The 14,426-nt window shown below is 41.6% G+C and overlaps 2 protein-coding genes across 3 annotated transcripts in view; both read right to left on the bottom strand.

The window, feature by feature from the left end:
* The window catches only part of SEMA3D (semaphorin 3D), a 132,305-nt gene that overhangs the window by 69,986 nt on the left and 47,893 nt on the right, over positions 1-14,426 (bottom strand). For both annotated transcript variants that reach the window (XM_084206847.1, XM_084206846.1), the window contains exon 3: positions 6,891-7,051. In XM_084206847.1, coding sequence (XP_084062973.1) covers positions 6,891-7,051 — 161 coding nt within the window. The remainder of the gene's footprint in view (positions 1-6,890; positions 7,052-14,426) is intronic.
* On the bottom strand, positions 12,599-14,413 carry LOC311153981 (inositol 1,4,5-trisphosphate receptor-interacting protein-like 1; the record flags this gene model as incomplete). Its single annotated transcript, XM_084206114.1, has 2 exons — positions 12,599-13,853; positions 14,016-14,413. The coding sequence occupies 2 exons, from the start codon at positions 14,411-14,413 to the stop codon at positions 12,599-12,601; spliced, it is 1,653 nt and encodes a 550-aa protein (XP_084062240.1).

The following is a 14,426-nucleotide window of genomic DNA, read 5'->3' as shown; positions in this document are numbered from 1 at the left end:
AAGCCAGATTGAGTTGTAAACCCTTTGTCACGTTGGCATAAGCAATATACTCCCCCTGAGAAACTCTTCTCCATGAAAAACTGCCCCCCTGTGTGAAAAAAAAAAAGGATTCATGACTTAGCTCAATGGGACCATAACATGAGTACAGTAAAGAAGGCAACATGAGCCAAACAGACTGAAGTAAACCAGGAGACAGTCTAATCCTAGTTTTGTTATTGCCTTACTATATGTGACAGTCAGGTCTCAATTTTCCCACCAGTAAAATGACAATAATGTGACTTTCTTTTTTTAAATTTATTTTCTTGATTTTCTGAAGAACTTTGTAATTCATAGCTCAAAAAAGCAGAAGCAAAGAAAAACAGTGAGATCAAGGAGCACTGAGAAAACATAAGACAGTGATCCAATAAGAATGTCACCCTCTGCAGAAGACAATATCACAAATGTCATTCCCCAATGCAATAAGAGTGGGTGTTCATGGATTGCATCCTGAGAACTAGGACATTTGTCACTGCTGTATACTGACCCCAGGTCACTTCACTGAAAATTACTCCAAGCACTAAAAATTTACTGAATTTCCCAGAAAACACTGGAAGAATTTAATGCATTCTCTGTATTATTTTGTGGAAAACATAGAGTGTTACAATTATCACAGAATCACAGAATGTTCTGAGTTGGAAGGGACCTACAGGCATCATTGAGTTCAACTCTTAAATGAATGGCCTGTACAGGGACTGACCCCGTGACTGTGACATTATTAGCACCATGCTCTTACCAACTGCACTAATTAATGAGAAAATTATCTGATTTTAGCACACCATATTTGTATATTAGTTGTTCTCTAAACATGTCACCTCTGCTGCATTAATGTGGGCAGTATGGAAATCCACAGCTTGGCGAACTGGGCAGATTGTTCTCACACACAAATCCTAACAGGAAGGTCACCCCAAGCAGGTCTTGGTACTGACTCCCACTGTAATTGCTGTACTCTGGAATTCAACATTTTGAAGTCATCAGCAAACAACAGAAGCTGAAACATCTAAGTTCCTCATCTAAATTTCTCCCTCTATTTGAAAACTAACCGGGCTGTTCTTACAAGTTTTTTCACCCAGCTTTCTTTATAGCAGTTTCACAGGGTTTAACTCCCAGAAATACTTAAGAGATCCTTAAAAGCCAAGAATGTATCCTTAATATTGTTACATCTGCCACAGACCTTCACCTGTGGTACTATTTCCCATGCCTGCAACACACATCCAGGAAATAAACTGACCAGAATGTCCATCTCCAATTATTTCATAGTAACAGAAAATTGAATCTCTGATAGATATAATCTGATGTAACAGGAAGGCGGAAAGGGAGAACATGAGGCTTGTTTCGAAGTGATTTACAACACAGCAGGAATGCCAGTGTCAGTGCACAGCATTCTTTATTTTCATGGTGCTGTCAAACTGAGTAAAATGCACTGGAAGTCAGAGGAAAATAAAAGTTGTGTATTTGGAAGACACATTTGTAAGATTCTTAATTTGGCAGGTGGCTGTTAGAGTGAAACCTCACATTAGAACCAAATGGGCTTTAATATTGCATCTCCCTGGGAGAAAGCAACATCTCCACATGCCCCAGTTCTCCTCTTAAACTGATCTCCAACACAACTTAAGTAGCAGCCAATACTTCCATCCTCAAGGGTATTCTGAAAAGTGCATTTTCATGTGTACGTTATGAGCACATGTGAAAGCTTAAAGAAAATATACCAGATGTTAATTTAATTTACACTGGATGAAATCTTAAAAGGCTTCAGTGCTTCTACACTTAATTTTCCACAGTGTAACCACAGAATACTTATGACTACTGTCTGTTTCTTCTAAAAGGAAACCATACACCAGGATTTTTAGGGTAAATGACATTGCTCCTGACATGTTTATCACTTCAGACTAAAAACAAATCCTACCTTTGAAAAAGCCAATGACCAATATAACCAAATGTTTTCAGAAAGCAGGATACTGGTCATTCTTTATAGCTAAACACATGGGTAAAACACGAAAATGACAGCGGATGTTTATGAAAACATAATTTATGGCAACAATGCAAAAGGAAATAACAGAGACACTCTCTTCCACCTAGGACTGCTGTCCTTCTGGATTCATACTGCTTTCTTCACGTTTCACTCCATCTGTGCTTTTGTGTCTGTAAACACTTTTCAAAAGCTTTCACTTTGTCTACACAGGTGCCTAAATTTAAGTCTGTCAAACAACTTTGTAGAATAAATAGCTCCGAGGTAAGACCCCTCCAAGGGCTCGCAAGCACAAAGGCATCACCTCTGCCTCTGGAAGTCCCTAACCTGAAGTTTCACTGGGTTTATCCCAGATTATCCTGATGCCCCACTCTCCTAAATTTAGATATCTCCAGTGGCTTCCACATGGCTCTCTGGCCTTCGATAATATTTCCTGGAAAACTTTTTCTTCTGACAGGTCAAGAAAGCTTCACTCTCAGACTGTCTGCAGTTTTGCTGACAGGCAGGAAGCTAACTTCCTTTGAGCTATAGAATAAGCAGCAGATACTTTTTAAGAAGGACCAGCTTGGAATTACTGTGTTTCAAGGCTGCAATAAACACCTCAGACTCTGTATTCCTGAGGCTCAGGCCTGATGGCAAGAAGCAAAGCCTTCTTTCAGTACTGGCTGAATTCCCACTGGGTTCATTCCTAATTGAGACCACGCTTATATAGACTGACAGAAAGTTTCTCAGAGCAATGAATGTAAAATTCTACTCCTGTATCTCAAGGGTGCTGTTTTACATAAATATGCATATGTATTTGCATACATGTTCCCCTTCCTGCAGAGATGGGTGGGTCACACTGCAAATAGTGCTGAAATACAAGCCCACTTGAAGTGCTGGCAAGCACTGGAGTTATAGAAAAAAATTACTTGCAGCTATTTCATAAGCATTTACCCAGCAGATAAATATATATTTGTGGATATGTATATTTTTTCCTGTAAAATACAGAAAATAGTCAATACAAGAGGGCATTCAAGGATGTCACAAGACAGCTGCACATGCCAGAAAAACAGTAGCAACTACAAACCAAGGATGCTCCAAGCGATGATAATTTGTGACCCAGAGCCAGTGCACACTGGGACAGATGAAAACAACTTGTTCCAAAGCTGCTAGGGGGGATCTGACATGTTTATCTATTTGGCCCACATGGGGCTGTGTCTTCTAGCACTGACAGCTCCTGCAGGTTGGCAGCTTTTCAAAAGCTTGTCAGGCCTTGATAGCATTCCTATTCCTGCGGAGCTGGGCGGGTCGCGCTGTGGATCACACCGTGATAATCGCGCTGACATGTAACCCTGTGTGCACTGTTAGCACAGCCACAGAAAGGGGCACCAGTGCTTTGCAGCTATTTACCCACTGTTTACCCAGCTGACAACATTCTGTATTTCCTATTTATTTAGTTTAAGGAGTAAAATAGAAAAGGCTTTAAGCAAACTCATGAGAAAATTCAATGTACTGAAGTAATGTTTCCAGCAGGATCCCAGAGCCTGGTGTTCCTACAGAATTTCTTCTCCAGCTTTCCAGCCTCTCATGCTATTAAACATCCTTTTGTTTTACACAGCACTTCTGGTGGTAATGGCACAGAGGCCTTCAGTAGAACTGCTTTCTTTCACTGATCATCTTTATTTTACTCATAGGAAGAAATCACAATTCTTCCAGTTTGCAAACAGCTTGCAGAATTTGTCAGGCATGTGAGGATCTTTAAAAAAAAAGACTATGGCACTTGATAATGCTGCTCCACCAACAGAAGCTAAAGGCTTCTGTACAGGATAACTTCAGAAAAAATATATCCCTGCTACAGAAACATGATTATCCATTGCTAAACTTTATATATTTATTGACTATAATCACTTTAGCTTTCTGCATTTGCCTGTCATTCTGGAAGACTTGCTTATTACACTGTGGTACTTACTGTTGTTTTGTAATGAGGTTTGCAAGCACTGGAAACCGGACAGACTTTTTTTTAAGCTGCCAGCTAAGGAAGTTTTCAACCTATTACACAATAAATTGAATAACAACTACAATGATTTAAGGAATTGGGACTCCAGCAGAACTACTGATTTACTTCATATGGAAAAATACACCAGGAAATAAAGCCATAACTTAATATATGTGAGTCAAATTAACTAATTTAGGTAAATAAATAGGTTTTAAAAAGGAAGTTATTAAATTATATATATGTATACATTAGAGAAGGGAGCAGGATACAATGATTTGGATGCTTCTTTGAATACTATTCCAGAAATGTCTTAATACAGAGCTTCAGACTCTAAAATATAATCTTGCCAAGTAATTATATCCACATATGAGAATAAATTGTTGGGGATTCTGACTTGGCTTTTGGAGGTATCAGTAGCTCCTAACAAAACAAATATCTGAAATTAAGAGCTTTATTAAAATAAGATGAATCTACCCAGCACAGAGCATTCAAAAGTTAATGTTCAGCTTTGTTTTAAGGAAATGAAACCCTAAACTATGAACAATCTTGCATTCTAGTCTTAAAGTTGTTATACCTCTCTTCCCTCTTCAGCTTGCTTTTAACACTCCTTCCTCAAAGTCATTAATAAACACATCATTTACAGGCAGAAACTTATTATTCTAATCAATTTCTACTCATTTTAGTGGCTGTGTATAAGCAGATTATTTTTTCCAGACGACTCGTACTCCAGAGGAGTACAAAGGACACACTTCAGACCCTTGTAGTCCCAACATGTGTGGTTTCCTCATGCTGGGAAAGCCTGGAAGCGAGCCGCCTGGCGCGGCGCCAACCCAAACTACGGTCAGTCTAAACACAGCACCGGCAAATGCTACTTTCTGACACTTCCCTGCTACTGTATCCTCCAGCATCCTCCTCAGCACTGAGATTTATACACTGCTCCTCACACTACTTCCTTCATCTCATCCCTTCTCTCCACTGACAAGATTCAACCAGCCAAGAGCAGTGGAATTAAAGAGAAACACTTGTGTGATATTGCCATGTGCTACCTGGGCATTTATGCAAGAAGATACATTTATAAAATTGTTGAATGTCCATGGAGGCCTTGGAAATCAACACACCAGGATGCTCTGCAAGTCTTCTCAAGTCAGTTCTTCCCACTTAGATATATTTTGCCTCATATGTTGTTTTTTTTTTTTCTGAGAAGTTAAGTATTATCTGAATAGTTAAACTGTTATTAGTTTACTACTAAAAGAAGTAGAAGTATTTGAAGCTGCACACATATTTATTCTAGATATGCAAGTGGATAGGAATTTCATTACCTCCTTTCAGGTTACCACAGATATCTAAGCATACATTCTCTATTCTCTTAGGAAATGCAGATTTTCCTTCCAATATAGTCTTTTCTCTGTAACATCTATACCACTGTCTGACTACAGGTTAGGTCTACTGGCTCGGTGTTCTGCTCTTCTTGGAAAGCACAAGGTCCATAATGATCAGTGGGGGCTTGGCCAAAGGCCAAATGTCACCAGCTTGGACTGAGGGGCGGCTCACGCAGGGTGCTGCCACCTCCAGTAAGGTCTGGGCTCATAAAGCCCCACTGAACATAATGGGAGGTGACAGCTCTCAGCATCTCTCAGGAGGCAAGCAGCATCCCACAGAAAGAGAAGTCTGCTTTTCACACAAACAAAACTTGTTTTCTACATAAAGCCTACACCAAAAATCAATTTGTAGTCTGAAAATTTGCAATTATAATTAGCAGTGCTGTTATTAATGCAATATCCTGAGGGGGTGGTGGATTTTGAGTCAGTTACTGAGATGACAGAAGCAAGTTAACTGCTTGATAAAGCATCCCAAGAAGAAATTTCCTGAAATACTCAGAATCTGAGTTTTACAAAAACTGGCATGTGCAGCATTGCTGAAGTCAAGATAAGGAACAACATATTCTGCCTGGTACTGCATCTCTCCTATACAATGACAGCAAGTGTTGCTCTCAAAGACGTGGGCAAAATAGTCTCTTGTTCCACCTGTTCAGCCCCTGCCTGCAATCACATTAATTCAGGGTCAGTTACCTCTTCAGAGTTGGCAGCAGAACGCAGTAATTTAAAACTCCCCTCTGGTGCCTAAAGAAAATACCAAACACAGCTGAGAATTCAAATTTTCTTCATATCTGGAAGAAGCAGGAAACCAGTTTTCATGTGTTCCTGTGCAAGCATCTGGTTTTCACTCGTAGCAGTCAAGTGCTCTTACAAAAGCTCCAGCTCACCATGTGTGATTGAAATATTGAAGGCTAAATTGTCATCTTATTATCTCAATTTAACACATTGTCACTGGGCCCGGGCAAGGGACTACAGCAGATCCCAGTGGAAGCTTTTCCTATCACTAGCAATTCTAGATATTAACAAAAATGCTAAAATTGCCACTTACATTTTACTATAATTTAAACCATCCAAATTGCCTCTGCTCTGTTCAGTATTACAGTAAAGCAATCCCAGTGATGCCAGGAAGCAATGAAAGAGCTGTCTTCAGTTATTTCCCTCCAAATGCTTTTAAATGAGGAGGGTAACCATGACCAGAGGAGTTGAGAAGTGAACACTCTGAGATACATTTTTCCTGTTTGTTGATATTTTGATGCTATTTTCATGCACTGCAGAGCTCTTCCACATAGCTAATCTCTTGCAGGTCATCAGTCACACAGGAGATCATATAGCATGCGAAATTCAATTGATTAAAGATACTCTGTATAACTGCGGGAGGTGAGATTATCAAATCTTGGTAAATTGCATTGCACAACGAAGCTGCAGTTACCCAGTGAAGAAATAAATAAATAAAAACACAAAACAAAACAAACAAAAAAGGAATTTAACAAAATTTAACTTAGGAGGTAAACTCCATAGAAAGCTCACTGACCTTTTTTACATTTTTGTTTACATCAACCAAGTTCAGCAGGAAGATGTGGTCCTTTGTCCCGACTAGCAGCCGGCCCCTCTCCTCATCTAGCAGCAGGGTTCGAAAATCAAGCCCCTCTGTTGAGCCCAGGAATGGGATGCAGCTGTTTGAAAGCAGCAAGTCTGTGGGAAAACGAAGAAAATCTTTATAATCAAAATGTTTATATATGACTCATCAGTGTCTTTTATAAATATATGCAACCAGCATGGAGTATGCCAGTGAGATAAGTGCAATCTTGGAGCATGTCTTTCCAGAGTCATAATACAGTTCCTGTTAACTTTGGGGTTCTCTGGGGGGTTTTTACTTCCAAATTGGGTAGTATTTACTTTCACAAAGTATTTTCCTATGTAAAATTTTCTTAATAAATTATCTGGATGACACAGAAGAATCAGAAATTCAACATAAATTAGAAACCACGAAAGACAGATCTTTGCAAAATGTGTGCTGTATCTTTCCTTCATTCTAAGAAAACTAATTATGTTTATATTAACATACTCATGGATACACATGCTCAAGGATCAATACCTCACCATATTTGGTCCTCCAAATATAAAGCAGCAAAGAAGGTCAGTGCCAGTCAAGGATAATTAGGAGCAGGAAATAGTGTGTAGGGACATTTGAATATTATCCAGTTCAACTCCCTCAGTATGAGGAGGAACATCTTTTACTAGATCAGCTTGGTGAAAGCCCCACCTAACACGGCCATGAAGACTTCCAGTGATGTGGCATCCACAGCTTCTCTGGGCAACCTGTGCCAGTTACTCACCACTTTCATAATAGAAAATGTCTTTATTATATCCAGTTTCTATCTACTCTCTTCCAGTTTAAAAGTACTGCCCCTTGTCCTGTCACTAAAGGCTTTGGTGAAAGGTCCGTGCTCATCTTTTTTACAAGCCCCCTTTATATATTGAAAAGCTACAATAAGGTCTCCTCAGAGCCATCTTGTCTCCTGGTGGAACAGCCCCAAACCTCTCAGCCTGTCCTTATGTGAAAGATGTTACAGCTCTCTGACCATTACCAGGGCTCTTCTCAAGATTCATTCCAAGGTTCATGTCTTTCTTGAAATGGGTGCCCCAGAATTGAATGTAGGACTGCAGGTGGGGTCTCACCAGAGCAGACTGCAGAGGCAGAATCCCCTCCCTCTACCTGCTGAACACACTTCTTGTGATACAGCCCAGGGTTCAGGTGGCTTTGCAGGCTGTGAGCACACAATGTTGGCTCAAATCCATTTTTTTTTAATTTACCAGTATCCCCAAGTCCTGCTCTGCAGGGCTGCACTCAACCTATTCATCATACAATTTATCCATCATTCAATCTGTGTTGATATCAAGGACTGCCCTGACCCAAGTGCAGGATCTTGTACTTGGCCTTGTTGAACTTCACATCGCTTACACAGGCCTCCTTCTCCAGCCAATCAAGGGATCTTCAAAGATAATTTATTCCAATTCAGTGAGGATGGTATTGTAAGGGGAATATCCAGTAGCAACACCTCTAAGATCCCTATTAAAATCAAAAATTTGACACTAAAGTTCTACTGTGAATTAACAGTAGCTTCAAATCTCTTTAAAAACGTAGTTAAGAAAAAAAAAATGCTCCGTGAAGCTAATGAAAGAATCTATAAAGCTGCAAAAAAGCTAAAGGGCTGGAAAACAAAAATTCTGTAACATTCTGCCTAATGAATACTCTGTGGACTTAATTCTGGATGAGGGACACAAACAACATATAGAAAAGAGCACAAGGATAGTTAAGTCTTGTTGGGTAGTCATTACTTTGGGGAAAAGAAAATAAACATGTGAATCAGTTCTTCCACAAGCAAACACTCCAAGCTAAACTATTTGGAAATCATCAGACAGAAAGGCAAATCCTGTATTTAACTGAACACAAAATTAAGGGTATTTCCACCTTCCTGGCACTGGATGGACAATGAAGCATTCCTGCTAGAAAAGCCAGACTTACTGCAAAAGTCATTTGCACATCCTGATCATCATGAAAATTATGGCCAGTGTTTTGGAGAAAAAGTCCTGAATAAAATAAAGGGGAATAAACCACACCCAAATATTTTTCTCCAAAGTCTCTCACAAACCATATGATAGGCAAAAAGAATATTAAGTTCTGGTGCTGGCTAATAAATAGCACCCTGGGAGGAAAAATATTTTATAATTACTAATCTGACAAACTAGAATATAATTAAGAAAATTATTTTTTGGCTCAGTCACTTCTACTTAAATTTGTGTGTGTTTGTCTGGCTCAGTACAGAGTGTTGTTAAGGTACAATCTGAAAACAAATTGTGTATACCACTCCTATTCCCCTAGGTGAGATTTATTTGGCAGTTCTTGGGAAAAAAAATCTTGCTTCACATTGAAAAATTATTTCCAATGCTGGGCACAACACTGCTATACATCAGTACTGTCCTTTCTTCATATTTTCTGGGAAGACAAAGGTGTCAGGGTTTGTTTTCTAAACTAGTAACACTTTAAAAGATCTGTTTATTAACTGCCAGCAAGATCACTTAGGAACAGCTTACAGTTAACATGGTACTACAAAAACCTCAACCCTCACCTGCAGGACACAAGTAACTAACATACAGAATAGGAGGGAAAATTCCTTCCCATCTGCAGCCACAGGAATTTGATCTAAGGAATGATAAATTATATGCTTGTGCAAATATAAGCATGGGCCTTTGCAAAAGTTTCAACTGCAAAAATATGTGGATTTGATTCTCCACATACATGAAGGACGATGACTGAGACTCCTCTCTACTTCCCATTTCTGTTTTATTTGAATGGAATGATCTCTGAAGAAACCATTCCAAACGGATGTTTCTAATCTGTTGTTTAACAGTCCTAGAATATCTCATTAAAAACCCCACCTAGAAGAGCTACAACAGTGAGGGGAATTGCTGCCTCATGACTGAAATGCCCAAGTGGGAGTGAGCCCTCTCTGATGCCTTGTACAATCATTTATTTCACTACTTCATAAGGAAAACATCCGTAGTACATTCCAGATTGAAATGACAACACTGCACACTCCTTTCTTACTCATGCAGATGACAACACAAGCTGCAAAGCAATGAAGAATCAGGTTTGGCCAGTCATTTACTATTGAGAACAGCTTGGAAGTAAGACTCTGAGCATGACCATTGATAAGATTATAACTGTAACATAACCTAATAAAACTTCACAAGTAAACATTAAAAGAGAGTTGATTAAATTGCAGCCAAATTAATCACTGTTCTCACTCCATAAAACAACACAATCCAATCTTATGCGTTGAAATTTCCCTTCACAGTGAGACATATTTACTATCACCAAGGAAATTACACTGGAAAAATTTACTGTGAAAAGCACATTTCCCAATGATTTTGAAGCTTAGAGCAAGCTGTCAATTTGAATCACTGCATCTCTGCAGCCTGGCTAGCACAGAAACAGCATTATCACAGGGCACAGTAAAAAATTTTGTTACAGGGATGGTTTTTCATGAGTACACACTCAGCACTCAGTTTTATAGTCTCTATTTGCTGTTTTCCTCAAAATTAAATAGTTTTTTCCAGCTTGGTGATTTAGAAAGCATACAGCTATCTCCCTTTAATATTTCACTGCTGAGTGGTACAAACTGGAATAGAGACTGCGTTTTAATCATTTACCACAGTATCTCACTGGACTTGGCTTACAACAGCACGATCATTGCTTACTTAAAAAAAAATCTCTTAAAAAATCACCAGCAGCAGAGCCACAGCAAAAAGGCTTCAAAAGTAAAAATGTCATTCTGTTCTGATAACAAGTATTTGCATTTAGAAAACATATTTAGGCTTCTTAGCATGAAGCCACACCTGTGGTGACGATGCTACCATTCCTCAACTCTAGCACGGTGTAAGAATGCAGTAATGTGGAACCAACTTGGTTGAGACTCAGAATTCCCTTTGTCACCAGTTAAACATTTTTTTTAATGACAAGCCACACCAAAATTAGCAAAAAGGGAACATCTCAACCTCCTTCAAAAGAGTTAGACCTAATGATACCTCTGAAGGCCTCTGAAATTAAAGGCTGTATAATTTTCATATACAGCACAAAACAGAGGTTGCCCCACTTTCCTTTAGGCAGGAGCAAGGTTTTTCTCATGCTGCAGAGTACACATGAAGATTTACGTGGGAGTTGTAGAAATTCTCAACCAAAGTTTTGAGATAAAGTATATATAGCATGACTGAAGTAAATGATCGGATTCCTAAGGTATTCTAAGTTTAAAACTGACCAGTTGACCCCAGATGTATTGGTACAAAGGCAAAGAGAATAAATACTTCCAAAGCACTAAAAATCTCTACTATGCACTACAAGTAAATAATATTTTGTTTTGCTGCATCTCACCATAGACAAAGCCATGCATGCAAAGTGGCTCTCATTGCTACACAAGGTAATATATAGGCCTGGTGGAAAAGATTCTATTAGTAGACCAGGAGGCCTGCTGCAAAGGAAACAGATAACCAAAAATAGAGAAAACAAGAACTTTCTGCTGTCACAAATTTGTGTCAAAACCTTGGTTCTGAGAAGACAAATAAAGATGGATTAAACCACATGTTTTGCAGTTAGGGACTTCTCTGTCTTCATATTTCAGGACTGAATTGTCGACCAGGAGCGTACACAAAATGACTGCATAAAGAAAACTTTTCCAAAAATTCCTAAAAAATTCAGGAGTACTCAGCTGCAAACTTTCAGGCATTTCAGGGCATTTTCACTCTAAACATTTCTATGGGAATGCACAAGAGACAACATACTTAATAGATCCAACATCGCTGTTTGCAAAAAGTCTTTAGTTCAGTTATAGGTAGAGAAGGACATCCTCTAAGATACAGGGGGTTAAATACAAAGAATGACACATTTCAGGCAATTTGAGAAACTTATCTCATTTTATTAACTTTTCAAACATGGATATGCAAATATTATTGAAAAGCAGAAGACATGTCACTATAGATGGGGTTTTCAAATCCTAAACTAAGGGTAACTTTGTAAAATTGACAACACTAAATGGCCTTTTGAAAGAAATGCTAATAAACAAATCTAATTCAAGCTACAGCTACAACTCTAACTAATCTACTGCTATAGCTACAACTACAACTAAAGAAACAACTAAAGCTACAACTACAGAAAAAACTACCACTAAAGCTATAGCTACAGCTACAACTACAACTAAAGCTATACCTACAGATACAACTATGGAAACAACTACAACTAAAGCTATACCTACAGATACAACTATGGAAACAACTACTGCTACAGCTACTACTTCAGAAAAAACTACAATAAAGCTATAGTTACAAGTAAAGCTACAGATACACCTAATTAACTACATTAAGCCCATAAAATGCTTGGTTGCTGTCCTCAAGGCCTTCCAAGCAACCTGCCTTAGGTCCACTGTATACCATTGAGATATGCAGGTGGAGCCAATTTCTGCCTCCCAGACTCGGTCAGCAGCACCGTTGGAACTCAGAGGTGGAGGGTGAGGCCACTCAGAGATGTTTCTGCATAACAAATCCATCTGCTGTAGCACCTTCCTTCCGCAGGAGCAGGAAAGCAGCCTCAGGATTCCCAGTGGCAATTGTGCCAGCTATGCAGATTTCAGGTGGCTGCCCTCGGGTGTGACCCCCCCCAGCACAGCTCTGTGCAGGGAACTCCTCTCAGTGGCTGGAGAGCAGCACCCAGAGGCGAAATCGCAGCTGGCCATACGCTTGCATGGCCTCTCTGTGGGCAGCCAGATCTCGGGCCAGGTGCTCGAAGAGGTTGGGTGGCTCAACCCCTCGCACTGCTGGTGGCAAGCTGATCTCTGCAGGGAGCCTCTCACTGCCTAGCACAAAGTGCTCCAGGCGTTTCAGCTGCAGGCAGCGGTCCAGGTACGCCATGATGTCCCAGAGCCGCCGTGCAAATGCGCTCCTGTGCCACCGGGACAGCGGTGCTGTGGTCAGCACGTGCATGAGCACAGTCTTCCAGGTAGCGCTGGAAAATCCTGTGCCCCTCAGGATGCAGGTGAAGAGCTGCAGGCATTTCAGGTGCAAGCTCTCACACGGCAGCTGCCCGGCGATGTGCCGGAAGAATTTCGCCTCAGCCACAGCGTAGGTCTCGGGCCACGCTGTTCTCACGACGATGCTGGCCCTGGGGAGCTGGCTGCTCCCAGAGACACTGGAGCCGCCTATCTGGGCCTCTGTGGGCTGGCTGACCACAAAGATGTCAGAGTCCCCTTGGCGCACCCCAAACAGCATCTCCACCGTCATGCTCTGCCTGCCTTTGCTCAGCTGCAATCGGCAGGACCGGCTGCAGGGCTGAAGCACCAAGTGCCATGAGTGCCACTGAGGCACTTGCAGCCATGAGCTTCTCACCAACTGGCAGAACCAGTGGGAGGTTTTTTCCACGTCCAGGTAGGAGCTGGTGCAGAGTGTCTCTAGGAGGCTGCGCTTCGGCTTCTGCCGCAGCTCCTTCTGCGAGTGGTGCAGGAAGCACAGCGGCTTCTCTCCCAGCTGCTCCTTCTCGCACGTGCACACCAGCTCCACACGGACGCTGAAGGTCCTTGCTGCCACCTGCCCTCCACTGTTCAGCTCGAGGTGGAAGGCGTGCCCTGGTGGGGGATTCAGTGGCACCAGCACGTGGTACACCCCATCCCACTCACGGGGACTCCAACCCTCAAAGGCACAGCCCACCCCGATGGCTTCTTCAGGCACTGGGTGGAAGCTATGGCTCACGCTGTCCACAAAGACATGCGTGAAGCTCTCCATCAGCTCAGCTATCACTGAGCAACCTCTCTCCAGGTCCTCCACAGGCCACTCTATGAGGTCCACTAAAAGGATCCCTTCCTCATTCCCAGCATCTCCGGTCTTTTCACTATCCTCCATTCCACCATTGCTGCTTTCTTCCTTGCCACCATCACGCTCTTCTTTTTCACTGGCAGCCTCGCTACCTTTCTTGTCTTCTTTTCTAGTCTCCTTCTTCTTTGCCTCTACATTCACATCACCATCTTCTCCTGTAACTTCCTTATTTTCTTTCTCCGTTGCGGCAAAACTACTGTGGCCTGCTTCGTTCCTACGATCACTGCAATCTTCCTGCCCAGTGCAATCCCTGCTTCTCTGTTTGTTGGCATCACTGCTTTCCTGCACCTCCACATCCGTGTCTTCTTCCTCTCCATCTCTGTTGACTTCACCCTCCATTACATAATCGTTGCTGGCCTCACGGCTCCCTCTCCTGCAGCTAAGCCACAGGTTCAAGAGGAGCACGACTCCAGCAAGGACCCAAAATGGCCACTGCTGCAGGGCACCGAAGAACATGGCTTCCCAGCCCTCATCCTGCTCCTCCAGCTCCTGCAGCAGCCGAGCCATCTTGTGGTCCAGCATCTCCTGACGCTCCTTCATTCGCCGGTGCGTGGCCTCATCCAGCCCATCCCCAGCCGGCTGGGGGTACTGGATCAGGCTTTGCAGGAGCACGAAGAGCAATGCTAGTAAAGCCATGGTCTGCAGGAGG

This window comes from Fringilla coelebs (genome assembly GCF_963513975.1).
Source record: "Fringilla coelebs genome assembly, chromosome: 5".
NCBI classification, from domain to species: Eukaryota; Metazoa; Chordata; class Aves; order Passeriformes; family Fringillidae; genus Fringilla; species Fringilla coelebs.
This window is presented reverse-complemented; position numbering and strand designations above follow the sequence as displayed.